The 22,905-nt window shown below is 45.3% G+C and overlaps 1 protein-coding gene across 1 annotated transcript; it reads right to left on the reverse strand.

Annotated features, from left to right (window-relative positions):
• Positions 1–227: 227 nt before the first annotated feature.
• LOC140198717 (speriolin-like protein) lies at positions 228–21,540 on the reverse strand. Its single transcript, XM_072259734.1, has 4 exons — positions 21,513–21,540; positions 17,930–18,295; positions 1,668–1,819; positions 228–603 (listed from the first exon to the last, which is right to left on the reverse strand). Exons 1-4 carry the CDS (start codon positions 21,538–21,540, stop codon positions 280–282), a joined length of 870 nt encoding a protein of 289 aa, XP_072115835.1. The 3' UTR covers positions 228–279.
• Positions 21,541–22,905: the final 1,365 nt, after the last annotated feature.

Raw genomic sequence — 22,905 nt, forward strand, 5'->3', positions numbered from 1 at the left:
AACACAAAGGCAGAAATGTAAAGGCTCTTGGGTGAATTTGGACTGAATGCATGTTAAGAGCAATTGAATCATACCCCCTCAGGTTTGGCAAAAACATTTCTTTCTAAATGCATAGATTTATTTATAACTTCTACACTTCAAATGCTAAGTACACATACAAAAGAATAAAATAGGACATTATTTTCTGCAATCTATTTCATTAGATATATATTTTAAAATAACACAGTCATAATAAAAGTTTTACTTTAATCTGATCAGTAGCATTAGCTGCTGTGGTGGTCACCATGGAAGCAGAGGTTTCTTGTCATTGCGGGATAGCTCGCAGAGACAATTGAGCAGGATTAGGGTGTCTCGGAGGAGTTTGGCAGGCACCATATCAATGAACAGCCTGCGTAGGACGACGGGGTTGCATGTGCTGTTGGAGTAGGTGTTGGGACGTTGCTTGAGAATTCCATAGGTGTTCACCAAGAATTCACTGAGGCCCGCGTGGACGCCTGGTTTGTAGTTGAGCTTTTCCAGTTTTGCTAATAAAGCTGTGTAACGCTGCATCATTTCCTTCCACTTCTGCTTGTTCATTGTTCCATCGAGGGGATTAATAGCAGTCTGTGAGCAAAGCCAGAACACACGGGATTAAGGTGCTATCCTCTCTCTTATTTACGTGCAAATGACCCCCAGTGAATCAGTACATCAGTAGGCATAAACAGGTCTTTAGAACCATAGAGCCATTCGGCCCATCCAGTCCATGCCAAACTGTTCTTCTGTCCAAACCCATCAACCCGCACCTGCACCACGGTCTTCCATACTCCTCCCATCCACGTACCTATCCAACCTTCTCTTAAATGCTCAAATTGAACCTGCACCCACCACTTCCGCTGGCAGCTCGTTCCACACTCTCACCACCCTCTGTATGAAGTTGTTCCCCTCAAGGTCCCCGTGAATATTTCACCCTTAACCCATGACCTCTGGTTCTAGTTTCACCCAACCTCAGTGGAAAAGCTTGCTTGCATTAATCGTATCTATTTATGTATTTACCCAATTTCCCTTGGGATGAATAAAGTATGTCTATCTATCTATCTATTTTATTTACAGATAAAGTGCAGAACAGGCCCTTCTGATCCACCCACTGATTTAACTCCAGCCAAATCACAGGGCAATTTTTCAATGGCCATTAACCTACTAACTGGAACATCTTTGGACTGTGAGAGGAAACTGGAGCACCTGAAAGAAACACACACACACACACACACACACACACACACACACACACACACAGAGTTTGTACAAACTTTCTTACAGAGCACGCCGGACTTGAACCCCAAACTCCAACACCCTGAGCTGTGATAGTGTGTGTTACCATGGTGACCCTCTGTGCTACAATGGTGCCCCTAATACTCCTCATAATCTTCTATTCTTCTATCAAATCTTCCCTCATTCTCCTACGCTCCAGGGAATAAAATTCTAATCTATTCCACCTTTCCCTATAACTCAGGTTCTGAAGTACGAGCAACATCCTTGTAACATCCTTGTAAGATATTCATTCTATTACAATGTTACAATTAAATTCCACTAAAGTATTCTTGGAAGGTACAAACCAAGTTCTAATTTCTTGAATCAGGTCTAACTTTCTCTATGAGACATGACATGTAAAGGTGCATAGGTGGAAGTACCTGTTTGATTTTCGATGGAATGTTGGATACTGTGTATCCGTACAGCCTGGTTAGCTCTGGGAATACGTGCGTCAGGATCCTCCGATCCAGCTGGAATGCTATCTCTCCGATCACTCGACCATCCTTCTCCTGGCCTGAGAAGGAGTTCGTCTCTGCAAGAGTTGCCTGTTGTAAGTGTGGAGTCAATGGAGGGATGGCCTTCAGAGGCCACAGTATATTGATGAAGTAGGTAGCAACACAACAGTGAAGCTGCAATGCCGGAGTGCAAGAAGGTATGTGGGAGTGAGCCACTTGGCTCCTCCTCCCTGCTCTGCCATTCGATAAGGTCACGGCTTATCCTCACCACCGTTTCCTTATCCTCACCACCATTCCCTTATCCTCACCACCATTTCCTTGTGCTAACCATGTATAGAACATAGCCCATCAAATGCAGAATATATTATAGACTGTTACAGCACAAGAAAAGGCCCTCAGCTCAAAACATTGTGCCAAACTCATTGAGCTCTTCCTGACACCAAATCCATTCAGTCTGCATCCTTCCATTCTCTGCATGTTCACGTGCTTTCCCTAACCATCTTATCCCTGAGTGCATGGGAGACTGAAGGGGTACATAGATTATGAATGCACACAGTAGTTTCCCCCCCTCCCCCCACAGGGAAAGCGCATCAGAAACCAGATTTAAGGTGAGAGGGGAAAGAACAGGGACCTGAGGGAACACACATCAAAGTTGCTGGTGAACGCAGCAGGCCAGGCAGCATCTCTAGGAACAGGTACAGTCGACGTTTCAGGCCGAGACCCTTCGTCAGGACCTGAGGGATAAGCTTTTCACCTAGAAGGAACAAGCTGCCGGAGGAAGTTGGTTGAATACAATAGGAAGGGACAATGACAAAATTTAAAGGACACATGGAAAGATACATGGGCTGGAAAGGTTTAGAGGGAAATTGGCCAAGTGTGGGCAAATGGGACTAGTTTAGATGTGTGTCTTGACAGCATGGACAAGTTGGGCCGAAGGGCCTGTTTCCGTGCTATAGGTCTCTATAACTCTGAAATTCCACAGCTTCACCATTCTCTGAGTGAAGAAATGTCTCTGCATCTCAGTCCTAATTGTTTCTCCATGCATCTTGAGACAGCAGCCCTTTTTTCAAGACCCCCCCCCAACCAGGGAAACAAGCTTCCTGCATCCAGTCTATTGCGCTTCATCAGAGTTTTGTGCAATTCAGTGAGGTGGCCCTTCATTCTTTGCAGAACACAGGAGTCAATTCAATCTCTTGCAGCCTTCCCAGGGTTCTATCCAGTGAACATTTGTTGTATTCCCTCTATAGCAAGTGCAAACTCACACTAAGGCCCAACATAATCATAGCAAAATATGCTTGCTCCTAAACTTAAAGCTTTTTGCAATGAAGACTAACGTATTATTTGCTTTCTTAACTGCTAATTGCACGTGCATGTTTGGTTTCAGTGACTGGAATACACAGAACACCCAGGAAGTATTGTACACCTAGAGACAGCAAGAACTAGAGCACAGAGGCTTAAGGCAAGAGGAGAAAGAATCTTTAGGAACTTCAGGGGCATTCTTTATTATCCCAGAGGGTGGTCACTACATGGAATGAGCTGCCAGTGGATGTGGTTGAGGCAAATACATTACAACATTGAAAAGGAACTTGGATGGGTGCCCAGGAGAGGTGTAGAGAGATATGGAATATATGGGGCCAGGTCAGGTGGACATTTTGGTCAGTGTTAACTGGTTAGTCTGAAGGACCTGCTTCCAGACATCCCACCTCTCCCGGAAGTTCTGGGAATCTCCTGCAAATTAATAGTGGCTCCCTGATGCCCACAAATTATGTACAATATCACGGAAATCAATTTTTTTTGAGAGCGAGCGAGAAAGCAAGAGAGTGTGCGAGAGCAACCACCAGAGAGAGCGAGCGAGCAAGCAAGCAAGAGCACGCGAGAGAGAAAGCAAGTGAGAGCGACAGAGAGAGAGAAGGAGAGCAAGGGAGAGAGAGCGAGAGCGCGCCATGGCAGAGTGTTCCAAAAATAGAAAATATAAAACGTACATCACCCCAGACTACACTAAAGTGTACCCCTACCTAATAGGGGTCAAAAATAATGACAGTGTTGCTCACTGCACTGTTTGCAACAGTGACTTTTCTATTGCCCATGGTGGGTTAAGGTGTAAAAGACATGTTGAGGTGAGTTTAACACGTGTCATTTGTTCATTAGCATAGCTAACGTTATTTAAACCAGCTGGCTAGCTGCTAAGGAGCTACTCTATTGCAGACATCTCACCTCTCCCAGAAGTTCCGGGAGTCTCCTGCAAATTGATGGTGCTACCTCCCTGAAATGAGTTTTTGCAGGATGGGATGTCTGTGCTTCTGTGCTGTACGATCCTTCGACTCTATTTACCAAACTCTCACCTTCACCATTTAAAAAACACACTGCCTTTCTGCATTTCTTACATAACATTTAATGTGGACATTTTGCCATATGTTTGCCCAATCAATGTGTGTGAAATGCCTTGAAGCCTTTTTTGCATCTTTCTTGCAACTCACAATCCAAACTAGTTTTGTGCTGTTGACAACTTTTAAAACTTGACATTCAGCCTCTTCGACCAAATCACTGTGAACTGGGGCCTGAACATCGATCCTTGCATTACCCTACTACGCAGCAGCTGCCATCCAAGAAAAAAAGCATTTATTCCTCTCTCTCTTTCCAGTTTGTTAATAAATGTTCAGTTCTGGCCAATACCTTTTACTCAGTCCTATAAACCTTGTGCACAAGTTTCTTACCAAAAGTCCTCTGAAAATTCAAATGCACCAATAGTTATTTCTTACCTATTCTACACACTTTTTCCTCTAAGAAATGTCCACTAATTTTATCAAACCCAATTCTTTATGAAGGATCTCGGCCCAAAATGCTGACTCTTTATTACTCTCCATAGATGTTGCCTGATTTGCTGAGTTCCTCCAGCATTTTGTGTGTGTGTTACTCCAGCTGTCCAGCATCTGCAGAATCTATAGTGTTCTTCTTTAGAATTCACGTTGACTTTATCTAACCCATTATAAAGGATATGTTCATACAACCTCCTTTTTAATAGAATCCAATCTGTTCCAAAATGTGTAGAATGTTGGAGGATAAAAAGTTTCAATACTTCCATGGCTACTTCTTTTAGTAATTATGAAATACTGTGGATTTATCATTCTTTAATGTCACTCATTTTTTAATGATCACTTGTTTCTGTAAGTTCTTCCTTTTCATTGGATTTTTACTTAAAAGTGTGAAGTGATTCACTTTGGAAAATTTAATTTGAAGGCAGAATATGTTGGCAGTGTGGAGGAACAGAGGGATCTTGGGCTCCATATCCACAGATACCTCAAAGTGGCCACACAAATTGATACGGTTGTTAAGAAGGTGTATGGTGTGTTGGCTTTCATTAGACAGGGGATTGAGTTTGAGTTGGTGACTTGGCCGGCTCTCCCACCAGACTTAGTCTGGTGAGGAGGGTGTGAGGACACCCAGCAGGACTAAGAAAAACAAGATCTGATAAAGACGGATGAGCTCCTTGTGAGCCAACGGCCATCTTCCATGGAAGAGATTAAAGCCTCACCACGTATCTATGAATCGTATGCCATGCACCTAGTTAGAGGAGACATGGTGAACTTGGGCGCTGCACCCTGTGCCTGGACCTGCCCAAGGCCTCCGCCTAAGGAAGCTCTGAGCTTGAAGAAGCAGCCGCAGCTGGAGGCCAACACAGCCTCGGGCTCGAGTTCGGCGGGGGCGGTGGCGGGCGGTGCCAAGGCAGCCAGTGAGAACAAACTGGAGGAGAGGCTGCACTCGGTGCTGTCGCAAGATTGAAGAAGATGGAAGTGCATAGCCACCAACCCCGATCGGGACAGCACCGACTGACTGAGTATGAGAGCAGCAAGGTAATGTTGTAGCTCTATAAAACGCTGGTTATACCACACTTGGAGTTTTGTGTTCAGTTCTGGTCCCCTCATTATAGGAAGGCCTTAGAAGCTTTAGAGAGGGTGCAGAGGAGATTGACCAGGATTAGAGGGCATGTCTTTTGAGGATAGGATGAGCAAACTAGGGCTTTTCTCATTGGAGCGTAGGAAGATGGGAGGTGACTTGACAGAAGTATACAAGATGATAAGAGCAATAGATCAAATGGACCACTAGAGACAGGGCAGAAATGGTTAATACAAGGGGCATTGTATTAAAGTGATTCGAGGAAAGTATAGGGGGATGTCGGAGGTGGGTTTTTTAACCCAGAGAATCCTGGGTACATGGAACACCTTGCTGGGGGAGGTGATAGAGGCAGATACATTAGGGGCATTTAAGAGACTCCAGCAGCTACTCAGTCTTTTCTCTTTTTCTTGTCTCCACAGACCCACAATTTCATCCCTTCCTCTCCTCTTACTCTCCAACCTGCCCATCACCTAACACCCCTCCTCAGTCTACCAGTTGGACTCCTACCTCATCTGGGCAGGTACATTACACAGAGCGTGGATGTGCATGGAACACCCCCAGGGCGGTGGTGGAGACAGACACGTTAGAAACGTTTCGGAAACCCTAGGACGGGCACATGGGTTGTCAAAAAAATGGAGGGCTGTGTGGGAGATGGGTTAGATTGATTTTAGAGTAGGTTAAAAGGATGGCAAGCTATCCTGTGCCAAAGGGCCAGTACTGTGCTGTAATATTCTATGCCCTACGTGCCCAAGTATTTTTGGGAAGTTATTTGTGTCAACTTCCACAAAGTCAAAACCAAAGTAAGTGCTTAGTTTGCACTGCCATATCTTCCTCACTGCAAGTTTCTACATTCATCTTCACAGAAATGCTCCTTGTGCACACTCAGAGGAGCTGTTACGGTCCACTTCTACGTTTCTTACAAGCTTACTCCATGCTTCCTCTCCTAACCAAACTCTTGGTCCCCTTCAGCAAAACTCCAAATTTGCTCCTAGATCTTAAAGCACAAAACCCTAAGATATAGGAGCAGAATTAGGCCATTCAGCCCATCGAGACATGGTTCCCTCTTATCTCCATTCTCCTTCTTCTGACTCTCTTCATATTCAATAAACTATTAACCTCCGCTTTAAATATACCCAATGACTTGGCCTCCACATCCGTCTACAGCAATGAAGTCCACAAATTCACCACCCTCTGGCTGAAGAAATTCCTCCTTTGCTCTAAAGGGACGACTTTGTATTCTGAGACTGTGCCCTCTGGTTCTCCACCTCTACAGGAAAACATTCTCTCCATGTCTGCTCTTTCTAGGCCTTTCAATATTCAATAGGTTTCAATGAGATTCTCCCCTCGTTCTTCTAAACTCCAATGAGTACAGGCCCAGAGCTATCAAACACACCTCTATGTTAACCCTTTCATTCCCCGGGATCATTGTCATGAATTTCCTTTGGTCTCTCTCTAATGCCTACACATCCTTTCCTAGATAAGGGGTCTATAACTGCTCGCATTACTCCAAGTGTGGTCTGACCAATGCCTTATAAAGCCTCAGCATTACATGAGCACAAGGTAATCTGCAGCTGCTGGAAATCCAGAGTAATACAAAATGCTGGAGGAACTCGGCAGGCCAGGCAGCATTGATGAAAAGAACTAAACAAATAAATTTATCCCTTTCCATAGATGTTGCCTGAACAGCTGAGTTCCTCCAGCATTTTGTATCTGTTACTCAGCATTACATCCTTGCTTTTATATTCTAGTTCTCTCTAAACCTAGACCTGAAACTTTAACTGGAAACTTCCTAAGTCTCTCTGCTGTGGCTCTGGTAGAGAATTTATTATCTTCATTAGCCCCAGATAAGGTTCTGGAAGACATAGCTAATGCTGTGCCTTTATTTCAGAAGAGCACCAGAGACATTTAAGAAACACTTTGATAGGCATATGGATGATAGAAAAGTGGAGGGCTATGTGGGAGAAGCATTAGATTGATCTTAGTGTAGGCTAAAAGATTGGCAGAACAACGTAGGCTGAATGGCTGGTTCAGTGCTGCAATCATCACAAGAGATTGTTCATTGATGAGGCAGTGTGAGGTTTAAAAGGAGCTCGGGGATTTTCAGAATCTTTTGGTAGGTTGCAATCATCACAAGAAGTCATTCGTTGGTGAGGCAACGAGAGGTTTAAAAAGTGCTCAGGGACTTTCAGAATTTTTTGCAGGCCTTGGCTCAATGGGGTTCAGAAAGAACAGGTGCAGGCTAGAACTTAAGCTTGAGAAGTTTTAGAAGTATAACGAGTGTAGGCAGGATGATGGTAGTTAAGGCAGTGCAATGCTTCTCCTGTGAGATGTGGGATTTCAGGTTACCTGGCTGTCTCCCTGATGACTCCATCTGCAGGAAGTGCATCCAACTTCATCTCCTCACTGCCCAGGTCAAGGAACCGGAGCAGGAGCTGGATGCACTCAGGATCATGTGGGAAGCTGACCCAGGAAATGAGATTTTTACTGAGGAGACCACGCACAGTAGATGGGTGACCACCAGGAGAAGTGAGGGGAGTAAGCAGTCAGTGCAGATGCTCCTGCGGCCATCCCCCTCAGCAACAAATATACCTCTTTGGATACTGCTGGGGGTTGGGGGGGGGGGGGTGCGTGAAATGACCTGTCAGGGCACAGCAGCAGCAGCCAAGCTGGTTACACTGTGGTTGGCTCCAAGGCTCAGCAGGGAAGGATAATTCAGGTAGAGTGATAGTGATAGGAGACTCAGTAGTTAAGGGGACAGACAGGAGACTCTGTGGCCGTGAAAGAGATGCCAGGATGGTGTGTTGCCTCCTGGGTGCCAGGGTCCAGGATGTCTCAGAGCGGCTGCAGAAGATTCTGTAGGGAAGGTGCAGCCAGGTGTTGTGGTGTACATTGGCACCAATGACAAATGTAGGAAGGGGAGGAGGTCTTGTACAGTGACTAGAGTGAGTTAGCGAAAAGACTGAAGAGAAGGACCTCCAAGATAGTAATCTCTTGATTACTCCCAAGTACCACATGTTAGTCAGGGCATGAATAAGATGATAACAGGGATGAACATGTGGCTGAGGAAATGGTGTAGGGGACAGAGTTTCAGATTTCTGGATCATTGGGATCTCTACTAGGGAGAGGTGTGATCTCTACAAAAAGGATTGGTTCCCCTGGATTAAAGAGGGAACCAATACCCTTGCAGGTAGGTTTGCTACAGCTGTTGGTTGGGGAGGGTTTAAACTAGTTTGGCAGGGAGATGGGAACCGGAGTGATAGGGCTGAGGATGGGACAGTTGGTATACAAATAGATGTATTGTGTAGTGAAACTGTGAGGAAGGACAGGCAGATGACAGGTCAAAATTCAGTCAATATGATGAGTTGAGTTTTAACACGGGGGAGAAAAATCAAGTAGGGTAATGAATACAGGACTGAAGCTGTTACATTTGAATGCATGCAGTATACAGAATAAGGTAGATGATCTTGTAGCGCTGTTAGAGATTAACAGGTATGATGTTGGCATCACTGAATTGTGGCTGAAAGGAATCACCATTGGTAGCTTAATATCCAAGGATACGCATTGTATCAAAAGAACAGGCAGGGAGCTCTATTGGTAAAAAATGAAATTAACTCCTTAGGAAGGGGTGACATAGGATCGGAAGATATAAAATACTTGTGGGTAAAGAAAAGAAACTGCAAGGGTAAAAAGACCCCGATGGGAGTTATATAGATGCCTCCAAACAGTAGCCAGGATGTGAGATATAAATTATAATGCGAGATAGAAAAAGCATGTAATAAGGGCTATGTTACAATAGACATGGAGGATTTCAATGAGCAGATAGATTGGCAAAATTGGGTTGGTGCTGGATCCCAGGAGAGGAATTGATTAGGAAGCTTAAGGTAAAGGAACCCTTAAGCCCTTAAGAGGCTGTGATCATGATATGATAGAATTCACCGTGCAGTTTGAGAAGGAAAAGATCGCAGCATCATATCCTTGCTCTTAAATTCTAGTTCTCACACAATGAATGCTAACATTGCAAATGCCTTTCTAATCACTGACTCAATCTGCAGCTTAACCTTTAGCAAATCCTGTATATGGACTCTCAATTCCCTTTGCACCTCTAATTTTTGACATTTCTCCAAGATTAGAAAATAATCTATGCCTTTATTCCTTCTACTAAAGTGCATGACCGTGCTCCTCCCTACACTGTTTTCCATCTGCCATTTCCTTGCCCATTCTCCTAACCTGTCTAAGTCCTTCTGCAGATTTCCTGCTTCCTCAACATGACCTGCCCTCCACCTATTTTTGTATCATCCTCAAACTTGGCCACGAAGCCTTCAAGTCCATTAATTCCAACAATTCCAAATTGTTGACAAGTAACGTGAAAAGAATTGGTCCCAATACCAACCCCTACTGAAAGCCACTAGTCACCAGTAGTCAACCCCCATTATTCCCACAAATGTACGTGGTATGATTAGGACGTCTTTAGGTGACAGAAAAACGTGCTGGTGTGATATACAGTGAACAAGGTTGCCTGAGGTTACAACAAGATGTAGATCAACTGGGGGAAAAGGGCAAGGCAACAGTTGGTCACTCTCTCCAGGTCTGGATGTACTTGCCAGAGAGGGGAGCGAGTAGAGATTCATTGGACAAGTTCTAAGGATTGATGCATGAGATGAGAACAGATCAGGTTGGTACCTCTAGAGTTCAAATGCTCAAAAAGAGATCTCTTCAAAACTTCAGAACTTCCTGAATAGTTAAAGAGTTTAACACACAGGATGCAGCTAGATATACAGATTGAGTGGGCGGCAAATAGCATAGCAGTTGGCGTAAGGCTATTACAACACCACCAACCCCAGTTCAATCCCACCACTGTCTGTAAGGAGTTTGTACATTCCCCCTGTGACCGTGTGAACTTCGTCCGGGTGCTCTGCTTTCCTCCCACATTCCAAAGACCTACGGGTGAGTAGATTAGTTGGTCACATGGGTGTAACTGGGTGCAGGGGGCTCATTAGGCCGGAAAGACCTGTTACCATGCTGTATCTCAAAAATAACAATGGTGAATTGATTATGGGGAGCAAGGACATGGCAGACCAATTGAATAATTACTTTGGTTCTGTCTTCACTAAGGAGGACATAAATAATCTTCCAGAAATAGTAGGGGACAGAGGGTCCAGTGAGATGGAGGAACTGAGCGAAATACATGTTAGTAGGGAAGTGGTGTTAGGTAAATTGAAGGGATTAAAGGCAGATAAATCCCCAGGGCCAGATGGTCTGCATCCTAGAGTGCTTAAGGAAGTAGCCCAAGAAATAGTGGATGCATTAGTGATAATTTTTCAAAACTCGTTAGATTCTGGACTAGTTCCTGAAGATTGGAGGGTGGCTAATGTAACCCCACTTTTTAAAAAGGAGGGAGAGAGAAACCGGGGAATTATAGACCGGTTAGCCTAACGTCGGTGGTGGGGAAACTGCTGGAGTCAGTTATCAAAGATGTGATAACAGCACATTTGGAAAGCAGTGAAATCATCGGACAAAGTCAGCATGGATTTGTGAAAGGAAAATCATGTCTGACGAATCTCACAGAATTTTTTGAGGATGTAACTAGTAGAGTGGATAGGGGAGAACCAGTGGATGTGGTATATTTGGATTTTCAAAAGGCTTTTGACAAGGTCCCACACAGGAGATTAGTGTGCAAACTTAAAGCACACGGTATTGGGGGTAAGGTATTGATGTGGATGGAGAATTGGTTAGCAGACAGGAAGCAAAGAGTGGGAATAAATGGGACCTTTTCAGAATGGCAGGCGGTGACTAGTGGGGTACCGCAAGGCTCAGTGCTGGGACCCCAGTTGTTTACAATATATATTAATGACTTGGATGAGGGAATTAAATGCAGTATCTCCAAGTTTGCGGATGACACAAAGCTGGGTGGCAGTGTTAGCTGTGAGAAGGATGCTAAGAGGATGCAGAGTGACTTGGATAGGTTGGGTGAGTGGGCAAATTCATGGCAGATGCAATTTAATGTGGATAAATGTGAAGTTATCCACTTTGGTGGCAAAAATAGGAAAACAGATTATTATCTGAATGGTGGCCGATTAGGAAAAGGGGAGGTGCAACGAGACCTGGGTGTCATTATACACCAGTCATTGAAAGTGGGCATGCAGGTACAGCAGGCGGTGAAAAAGGCGAATGGTATGCTGGCATTTATAGCGAGAGGATTCGAGCACAGGAACAGGGAGGTACTACTGCAGTTGTACAAGGCCTTGGTGAGACCACACCTGGAGTATTGTGTGCAGTTTTGGTCCCCTAATCTGAGGAAAGACATCCTTGCCATAGAGGGAGTACAAAGAAGGTTCACCAGATTGATTCCTGGGATGGCAGGACTTTCATATGAAGAAAGACTGGATGAACTGGGCTTGTACTCATTGGAATTTAGAAGATTGAGGGGGGATCTGATTGAAACGTATAAAATCCTAAAGGGATTGGACAGGCTAGATGCAGGAAAATTGTTCCCGATGTTGGGGAAGTCCAGAACAAGAGGTCACAGTTTGAGGATAAAGGGGAAGCCTTTTAGGACCGCGATTAGGAAAAACTTCTTCACACAGACAGTGGTGAATCTGTGGAATTCTCTGCCACAGGAAACAGTTGAGGCCAGTTCATTGGCTATATTTAAGAGGGAGTTAGACATGGCCCTTGTGTCTACAGGGATCAGGGGGTATGGAGGGATGACTGGGGCGGGGTTCTGAGTTGGATGATCAGCCATGATCATAATAAATGGCGGTGCAGGCTTGAAGGGCCGAATGGCCTACTCCTGCACCTATTTTCTATGTTTCTATGTTTCCCTCGGATGAGAAGTCTGGAAGCAAGGGGCCAGGCCATTTAGGATGGAGAAAAGATTTTCCCCACCATCCATAAGACCATAAAACATTGGAGCAGAATTAGGCCATTTGGCCCATTGAGTCTACTCTACCATTCCATCATAGCTTATGTATTACTCCTCTCAACCCCACCTCCTGCCTTCTCCCTGAGACCTTAGACCCTTACTAATCAAGACCCTATCAAACTCCACTTTAAATACATCTAAGGCCATCCAGACCACTCCCTGTTGTTGGTGCTACCATGTAGAGGGCACGCAGTCCAGCCTTTAGGTCTCATGCTCCTGATTGCAGTGGACAGTGCTCCTCCCCCCCAGCTACAGCACCTTATCCTCCTTCTCTCCAGCCTTCTGGTCCATCCAAGTTGCCCACTCTTGTACCAAGGGCTGCAAGAATTTCAAATCCTTCAGACAAGAGCAGGGACTGAGACACCTGTGCAACCACCTCTCAGATCCCTGTATCTACTTCACTGACAATCTCACCTCCCTTCCCCTGGTTATGTGTACATTCTGAAGAATCTAATCCAAGGGTGAAAGGTGAAATGTTTAAGGGGAACATGAGGGGGTTCTTCTTCACTCAGACAGTGATGAGAGTGTGGAATGAGCTGCCAGTGGAAGTGGTAGATATGGGTTTGATTTCAACATTTAAAAGAAATTTGGATGAGGACATAGATGGGAGGGCTATGGAGAGTTGAGGTCTGGGTGCAGGTTGATGGGATTAGGCAGAGTACTAGTTCAGCTTGTTCTAGTTGGGCCGAAGGGTCTGCTTCTGTGATGTAGTGCTCTATAACTCGAAGGGGTAGAAGGTCAAGGTGACTTTTTCGTTTATGTCTGTCACTCCCGATAGCCCTAACTCCTGCTTCACAATTCTCAGAGTAGACCCTTCTGACCCTTCGAGCCACGTCACCCAACAACCCCCGATAACCTCGGTTTGTAACCTTAACGCAATCATGGAACAAGTTTACAATGATCATTTAACTTACCCCAGTACATCTCTGGACTGTGCAAGGAAACGGGAGCCAGCGAGGAAAACCCAAGCATTCCTTTGTATAGAGATTCTGTACAGAGAATGCTGGGATTGAACTCTGAATGCCGACGCCCTGAGCTGTAATAGCTTTGCGCTAACCACTACACTACCGTGGCGCTCTGTCTGTTTCATGATTGGTCATTTTTCCAATAAAGACCTTTCCTCTCCACTATTAGTACATGTCACTCTTCGTTATCATTTTCCATCTGTCCCCACTGACACAGCGACCCTGGCCTTAACTTGTCAGAGATATTTCCCATTTGTACATAAAATGCTGGAGGAACTCAGCAAGTTAGGCAGCATCCATGGAGGTGTGAGACCCTCCATGACTGAGGACTGGAAGGGAAGGGAGCAGAAGCTAGAATAAGAAGGACAGGGGAGAGAGGTCCCTCCAAAGATGCTGCCTGAGTTTCTCTAGCATTTTGTGTGTGTTACTCAAAATTTCCAGGATCTGCAGAATCCCTTATGTTTATTATTTCACATCCATAACCATAAATCTATACAATGCAAAAACAGGATCTTTGGCCCATCACGTCAGTGTTGACAATTGTAGTTATCAGTACTTGTTCCATTTACTGAATTTGGTCTACCACCATTTGTATCTTGACAATTCAAGTGTTTGTCCAGGTGCTTCTTTAAAATTGTGAGAATTTCTTCCATCTAAATCTACCTCTCTTTCCCAATTCTGATTAAAGGTCTATGATCTGAAAACATTAACTCCATTTTCTCTTTCCACGGATGCTGCCAGTCTGCTGTAGCGTTTGATAAATTGGTTTATTATTGTCACATGTCCCAAAGTATCGTGGAAAGCTTGTCATACATACCATCCAAGCAGATCAATTCATTACAGTGGTGCATTGAGGTGGTACAAGGAAAAGACAATAACAGAATACAGAATATACACTCAGTGGTTACTTCATTAGGTACCTCCTGAGTGTATGTTTATGATCTTCTGCTGTTGTAGCTGTGACGAGAATGCACATAAATTAAGATGTTGGCTGGCCTGGGCTGGCACCAGTGGGATCGACAGTTGGTCTGCCACTTGTCTTCAGGAGAAAGAGAGATAAGGAAAACAACGGAGCAGCATTTGGAGATGTTAATGAAGGGACGGGAGAGAGTAACGGAAGGAGAGCTGTCAAGATCGGCTCCCCTTTTGAACCCTGAACTGTTTGAAGTTTGGTGGACAGGTGATACCCCATCAGGGGGATAAAAAGGGACAGGTTCGCTAAGGCAACACACACGACACCCCAAGGTAACGAGACCCTGGAAGCGGTGCGCCTCTCACAAGTCGGTGGGAAGTTTTGGATGGCTGATTGCGGGACAAGCATAGACGCACAGGGTGGAAAGGCACGATCGGCGGGAACCTGGTGTGTGTCCACCCTTGCCTGGGTGCCAGGTTCACCGCAGAGAAACGATCGTATCTGGAAACGGAGGGGTCACGGTTGGTAACCTCAGAAGACATCACAAAGGGCTCGCACGAAAGCTGACTGAGAAGAATGTCGAAGGTCTGTGTGGAAGCTGTTTGAATATTCATTCGTTTTGCTCTCTCTCTCCTTCCCCCCACTGTTCATCTCCCACGGCAGCGATTACTGCGAACCGAACTGAACTAAATTGAACTGAACTTTGCGTCACTTTGAAACTGGTCATTTACCCCTAGACAATGATAGAGCTTGATTGATCCTGTTATCTTAATTCTGTGTACATGTGTGTACACAAACAATCATCCCATGGTCAAAGTCACTTTAGATCACATTTCTTCCACATTCTGATGTTTGAACTGAACTTCTTGACCACACCTGCGTGCTTTTATGGATTGAGTTCCACGTAATTGGCTGATTAGATATTTGCATTAATGAGCAGGTGTACCCAATGAACTGACCACTAAATATAATGTTGCAGTTCCAGAGAAGGTGCAACGCAGGCAGGTAATAGGGTGCAATGTCATAACAAGGTAGACTATGAGATCAGGCATCCATTTGCTGTACTAGAGGACCTTTCGATAGTCTTAGAGCAGCAGGACAGAAGTGTTGGAGTGTTTTCAAGCTTTGTATCTTCTGCCCAATGGGAGTGAATGTCTCTTGCCATTCTCTAGCTCAGCCTCAGCATAGAGGGATGTCCACTTGGCCCAGAGTTGAGGAGGAATTTCTTTAGCTAGAGAGTAGTGAATCTTTAGAATTCATGTGCACAGACTGCTGTGGAGGCCAAGTCGTTGGGGATATTTAAAGAGGAGGTTGATAGTTTATTGATTAGTCTGGGTGTCAAAGGTTACGGAGAGAAGGCAGGAGAATGAGGTTGAGAGGGAAAAATCATCCCTAATGGAATGGCAGAGTGGACACAATGGGCCGAGTGGCCTAATTCTGCTCCTATTCCTTATGTCTGGGGTGGACGGGGTCTTTGATTACCTTGTTTGATTTACTGAGGCAATGAGAAGTGTGGACACTTTCTGCTTCCAGAAACTGATAACCCAACGCAGAGACCACTGACGATTGTAGGGCAGGAGGAGATTACAGGGGATGAGATGCAAAGGTTTTGAGGGATTTTCATGCACAGGTTGTGGTAATGTCAGTCCAGGTCAAAGGATATGAGTGAATGGGACTTGGTGTTCGATGCAGGGAACAAAATCTTGATGAGTTGAATTCTTCAGAAGTTGTAACGTGAGTGTGAGGTGCCAGGCTAAGAACAAGTATTCTCACTCCACCATGTTTCTTCCCCCTACAATTGGTAGAGCTCATGAAGAAAGTGGTTTTCACGAGGAACATTGGTGTTGCACAAATTATCACAGACAGCTATCCAGATCCCTCGTACAGAGACTTACGGATCTTCCCAGCTCACTGCATGGCCTCCCAGAAAGCTTTCATGGGGCATGTACAAACCCTGATGGAGTCACAGAACCATACAGCATGAAACGGGCCCTTTCGCCCAGCTGCTCCATGCTGAGCAAGACACCCATCTCAGCTGGTCCCATTGGGCTGCATTTATCTATGTACCTGCCCAAGTACCTTTCAAATGCTGTTAATATTAATTGTTGACAGGACAGAGAAACACAGCTGTGTGCAGGATGGCATGAAGATAACCTCAAATAAACATCTAACCTCCAACCTAATAGAAAGGTCTCCGGTCTTTGACATTGTACAAGATTGAGGAGTTCCAAATCAGATCAGAACCGGATATGGCCGCTGAATTCACTTCTCAACGCTCTATTAGGAGTTCTGTAAGATACAACTGTGGTAACCTTGAACAAATGTTGGACAGGACTGTCTTTTTATGAAGGTTAGATGGTAACATTGACAGATAGACTTTGACAAAAACTTGAAAGCATGCACCAACAGTCTCGAGGGCAGCTTCTATCGCATTTCTATCAGACTCCCAAATTGTCTTCTCATATGCTAAAAGTGAATTTGATATCTCAATCTGCCTTACTATGGTCCCTGCACTTTATTTGCCTCTCCAATGCACTTTTTCTGTAACACTATATTCTGCATTCTGTTTATTGCATTACCTCGATGTTCTTATGCATGGGATGATTGTATGGATGGCATAAGAACAAAGCTTTTCACTATGTCAAACATAGAACACTACAACACAGTACAGGCCCTTTGGCCCATAACGTTGTGCTGACCTTTTAACCTACTCTAACATCAATTTTCGTTACTACATAGCCCTCCATTTTCCTATCATCCACATGCCTATCTAAGAGTTTTTAAAAATACCTCCAATGTATCTGCCTCTACCACCACACATGGTAGGGAATTCGATGCACTTTCTATGTAAAGAACTCACCTCTGACATCCCTCCTATGCATTCCTCCAGTTGTTCTTAAATTATGTACCCTGATATTAGCCATTTCCACCATGTGAAAAAGTCCCTGGCTATCCATTCTATCTATGCCTCCTATCATCTTGTACACCTCTATCAAGTTACCTTTCATCCTCCTCCAGCCTAAAGAGAAATGCTCTAGGTTGCTCATCCTATCCTCATAAGACATGCTCTCTAATGCAGGCAATATTTTGGTAAATCTCCTCTGCATTCTCTCTAAAGTTTCCATGTCCTTCCTATCATGAGCTGAGCACAATATTCCAAGTGTGGTCTAACCAGGGTTTTATAGAACTGCAAAATTACTTCGTGGCTCTTGAAATCAATCCCCCAACTAATGAAGGCCTTCTTAACCACCCTATCAACTTTGAGGGATCTATAGACCCAGAACACACAATCTCTCTGTTCCTCCACACTACCAAGATCCTGGCATTAACCTTGTATTCTGCCTCCAAATTCCACCTTCTGCTCCTGTACCTCAGTACATGTGATATTAGTAAACCAATACCTCCCCTCCAGAGAATTGACAGGTTAACTAATCTTCAACTGAAGTAATAGTTCATGCTCAAAGCTAGCCAAACAACAGAAAGAATGACTTACCATTCATGTAAAACACTCGAGTCTTGTTTCCTTCCTCAAGCAACAGCTTTTTAGATTCGTCAGATGTTTCTGTTTCTGAAAGCAAGATCTTCTTGACCGTGGGCCGGGCCTTGGAGTCGGAGTGCTGGCGATCCATAATTTCATGGCGGGGGACACGGGAGACATTGGGATGACCGGTTCCAAACAACTCAGCTGTGCGACAGTAACTGAGGACTTTAGCTGGCTCTGGTCGGCCGAGGGTAGAGCTGTAGCCCTCTGTGGGGGAGTCATCGGACAGTGAAAGTCTGAGAAAGATCTCCAGGGTTGGACTTAGCTGCCGGTTATCACTGGGGCTGGACTGCTCTGGTGAGTGGCTCAATGGGGCACCTATGCAACACGAGTCATAAACATTGGGAAAAGTTATCAGCTCCCAGGTTCAACCCTGAATCCCATTCTTTTTGTGTGGAACTTGCATGCTTTCCTTGCGACACTTCGGTGTTCCCGTTTCCCATTTTCCTCCCATGTCCCAAAGACATGCAGGCTGTTCGACTGAGAGGCCACTAAAACTGTCGTCTGATGGAGGGTGGGGTGGAGGGGAGTTCATGGAAATAAGAGGGGGCTACAGGAAAACTACATGGGAAGACCATAAGACTTAGAAGCAGAATTCGGCCATTTGGCCTTGAGTCTGTTCCGCCATTTCATCAGGGCTGATTTATTTTCCTGCTCATCCCCAGTCTCCTGCCTTCTTCCCGTAGGCTTTGAAGCCCTTACTAATCAAGAATTGAATATACCCAAATGACTTGGTCTCCACAGCTGTCTGTGGCAATGAATTCCACACAGATTCTTCACCCTCTGGCTAAAGAAATTCCTCATCTCTGGACATCCCTCTATTCTGAGGCTGTGCTCTCTGGTCCTAGGTGCCTCCACTTATAGGAACACCCTCCCCATGTTCACTCTATCTAGGCCTTTCAAAGAACAAAAGAGATTGCTGTGCATAGATACAGTGGGCTGAAAAGTCCTTCTTGCTTTGTCACAAGGAAATGTGCAAATTCTCTATTTTATGTTGTGCTTTGAGTCATACAGCACAGAAACAGGCCCTTTGGGCCATCTGGTCAATATTAAGATAGTCCCATATGCTCACGTTTGACCCAAATCTCGCTAAACCTTTTCTATCCCTGTAGCGTCCAAGGGCATTTTGAATGTTTTTATAGCTGCCTGAACCACTTCCTCTGGTACCTCGTTCCACATACTGACCACATTCTGGGTGAAAATGTTGCCCCTCAGTTTCCTATTAAATCTCTTCCCTTTCACCTTAAATCTATGCCCTCTACTTCTGGGGAAAAATCTATGCATTCACCCTATCAATGCCCTTAATGATTTCATACATCTCAATAACACCACCCCTCATTCTCCTGTACTCCAAGAAGGTCCCAGCCTGCCCAGCCTCTCTCTGTAACCCATCTAGACCTTGAGACCAAATTAGTCTCCAGCAGTGGCAGTAATATCACCATCAGACATCTTAGAACGGTTACTTGTCATTTTACTGATGTGTTGTTTAAGGAGACAGAGTGTTAACGCGTATTACCACAGAGCTCAGACCGTGAGAGGAAACGGCAATGGAAATCCTGCTGCAAGCATTATTGCCAAGGGATCACAAGACGTACAGAGACCACACCTCTATATGTGTCCATTTATTTGTAATGGGATGCATGGGGTGTCCTGGGAGGAGAGACCCTCTGGTGAAGGGGTGTGTCGTGTCCACCTGGGGCAGCTCCCCACCAGACACTCAGCTCTCACCCGTGGACCCAAGCAGCTGATTGCCTGCGTCAGTGGCCACACCCCCGCACACTGCTTTGACAGGCCGGCTGGACCCGGTGAGGGTAGCTGGCGGGCCTCAGTCCCTGGGGAGATAGGGACACGCCTGTCCTAGCGGGTGAGGCAAGCTCCGGTGGCCTGGATGGACGAGATCCACAGTGAGAGCCAACAGCCAGGAAGGCGGTTCTGCGACACTTGACAGAGAGCGAAGGGCACAACGAGGCACAAAAAAGAGCTATGGGCACCCCTGCCTTAGATGCTGCCTGACCTGCTGAGTTCCTCCAGCATTTTGTGCGCATCATGCCAGATTCCCTACATCTGCAGAATCTCTTGTGTTAAAGGTCCCAGGAAGCACCTTCACCAGAGGAACCACAGAAGTTCCAAAAGGCAACAGGTCAATGCAGATTCAAGGGCAGGAAGGGATGGGTACTAAATTCTGGGCCTTGGCAGCAACATAGGACTGCTTTGAAGAAGCAGGAAACACTGGAGGAACTCAGTGGACCAGGCAGCTTCTGGGGAGGGAAAGAAACTGTCAACGTTTCACTGAATGTTCATTTCCCTCCATAGACGCTGCCTGACCCATCGATTCCTTCCAGCGTTCAGTCTGTGTTGATACAAATCTCCAGCAGCTGCAGTCTCACTTGTGTCACCAAATTGCAGAAGACTACTCCTACTTGGTGGTTAGTCCAGAGTCACTGAAAGTGGCCACATTTCCTTGGGTATGAGGAGGATAATCCCCTTAGTGCACAGTGTAATGTCATCCAGTAACTCCTGATGGAAGCATGTGAGGTTACACCAATACACAGGATGAAACTCCAACAGATTGCAGACATGGCAATTTGGTGCAGCAGGCAAGTCTCTTAAAAGTCCTGCAGCAGATGAAAAGGTAGATAGATATATGTAAGTCAACACAGACAAACTCTTAGTGGTTAAGTGAATGAACTAGAAACAAAGTGAGTATCAAATAATTAGAAACCACAACTAACGAATTAGCCTGAGTAGCTGTGACTCGACAGGGCATGTGGAAAACCCAAGGACAATTTCCTTAGCATTAAGTGTCGTCACCTTGCTGGTTGACAAAACATGAAGACAGGAAAGAGAATTAAAGTTCAAAAATGATTTAACTCACTTGTAGAATCTGAATCCTAATATGAAAATTAAGTTGTGCTGTAATTGTGCCATTCATCTCTGGGACAAACTTATTTCAGATCTGAAACACCCCCCATTTCCTTTTGGCCTATGGAATACTCTGAAGTACTTTGTGAAGTAAAAGTCCCAAGGAAAGTCCAAATGGCCGCCAAAAGGCCAACTGAGTGAATTACCTCGCTCTGCTGAAGCTGTGGAGGAGTGACCACAAGTTGGGAAACTGTTTGGCTTCTGTCCGAGTGCAGGTGCAGAATGGGAGCATTTGAGACTACACAGTTCTTCAGTTTCTTTGAGGACAGTAAGCTGGTGCCTTAAAGCTTTGTTCTCCGTGACAAGTTTCACATTATCTTGCCGAATCTTTTCGCTGTCATCACACATGGTTAGGAGGCGAGAGGAATGAGTGCCCCATGAGCCGGGGAGGATGCTGCGGTGTCCGTGACAATGTAGGCCCAAGCAGCTGCATTGTGACATCACGACACTAGAACCCGTCACCAAGGGGAATGGTGACCTCCGGAGCAGAACCCAAGACCCCACAGAGCACCGGCTTGTCAGAATGGCTCAGAGCTCTACTGAAGTCAGTGCATGGTGTGTGGATATCATCTCTGTTTGCCTCACCAGACCTTCCAAAGCTGCAAGTTCATACCCTGTGATATAATGGTCAGCAGCACCATCTTGGCCTTATTACCGTAACACATTAGAGCTCAGAATGCATAGATGTGAAAAAGCTTATAATATTCCACAATGATGTACTGAGATATTTTAAGCAGTTTTAGAGCTCAGAGTCACCCAGGATAGAAACAACTCCATTGGCACACCACGCCCATTGTTCGTAACTACACCAATCCCATTCAACCTCACAGGTCTGCAGCCTTCTATACCTTGGCTATTCAATGGCTTGCCTAGATGCCTTTTAAGTGTAATTGTACCTGCCACCACCACCTCATCTGGCAGCACATTCCAGATATTTATAGAGATACAGAACAGATTCAAGCGGTCTTGAGAGTAGGGATATGATGCTGAGGCTTTATAAGACACTGGTGAGGCCTCACCTTGAGTATTGTGAACAGTTTTGGGCTCCTCATCTAAGAAAAGATGTGCTGGCATTGGAGAGGGTCCAGAGGAGTTTCACAAGGATGATTCCAGGAATAAGGGATTATATGAGGAACATTTGATGGCTCTGGGCCTGTACTCATTGGAATTTAGAAGGGTGGGGGAGGTGGATCTCATTGAAACTTTTTGAATGTTGAAAGGCCTAGAGAGAGTAGATTTGGAAAGGATTTTTCCCATGGTGGTGGTGGGGGGGTCTAGGACAAGAAGACACAGCCTCAGGGTAGAGGGGCGTCCATTTAAAATGGAGATGCCAGAAGGTGGTGAATTTGTGAAGTTTATAACCGCAAGCAGCTGTGGAGTCCAAGTCATTGAGTGTATTTAAGGCAGAGCTTGATAGGTTCTTGATTGAAGGCCGAGAAGTGGGGCTGAGGAGAGGAAAAAAGGTTCAGCCATGATTGAATGATGGAGCAGACACGATGGGCCAAATAGCCTAATTCTGCTCCTGTGTCTTATGGTAACAGGCCTTTCCGGCCCAACAAACTCCTGCTGCCCAATTACACACGTGACCAATTAAACTACATGTGGAAGAAACTGGAGCATCCAGAGGAAACTCACGCAGTCACAGGGAGAACGTGCAAACTCCTTACAGTCAGTGGCGGGACCGAACCCGGGCCGCTGGCACTCTTACCACGTTACCTTGCCGGTCCAGTTATCCCTGTGTGAAAAGCTTTTCTGTTACTCCCCTCTGAACCTCCCACCACCCCGCCCTACTCACCTTAATCCTATGTCTTCTTGATTTTGATAACCCTACTATGGGGAAAAGATGCTGGCGATCTTTGCCTCTTGAATATACGTACTTCTATCAGGTTATCCCACAACTTCATCCACTCCAGCGAGTACAAGCCTAACCTATGCAATCTCGCCCATAACTAAAGTTCTCCAATCCAGGCAACATCCAACTTCAGATTTGTGAGTTAGTTCTCATA

The sequence above is a fragment of the Mobula birostris genome, chromosome 6 (assembly GCF_030028105.1).
Source record: "Mobula birostris isolate sMobBir1 chromosome 6, sMobBir1.hap1, whole genome shotgun sequence".
Classification (NCBI taxonomy): domain Eukaryota; kingdom Metazoa; phylum Chordata; class Chondrichthyes; order Myliobatiformes; family Myliobatidae; genus Mobula; species Mobula birostris.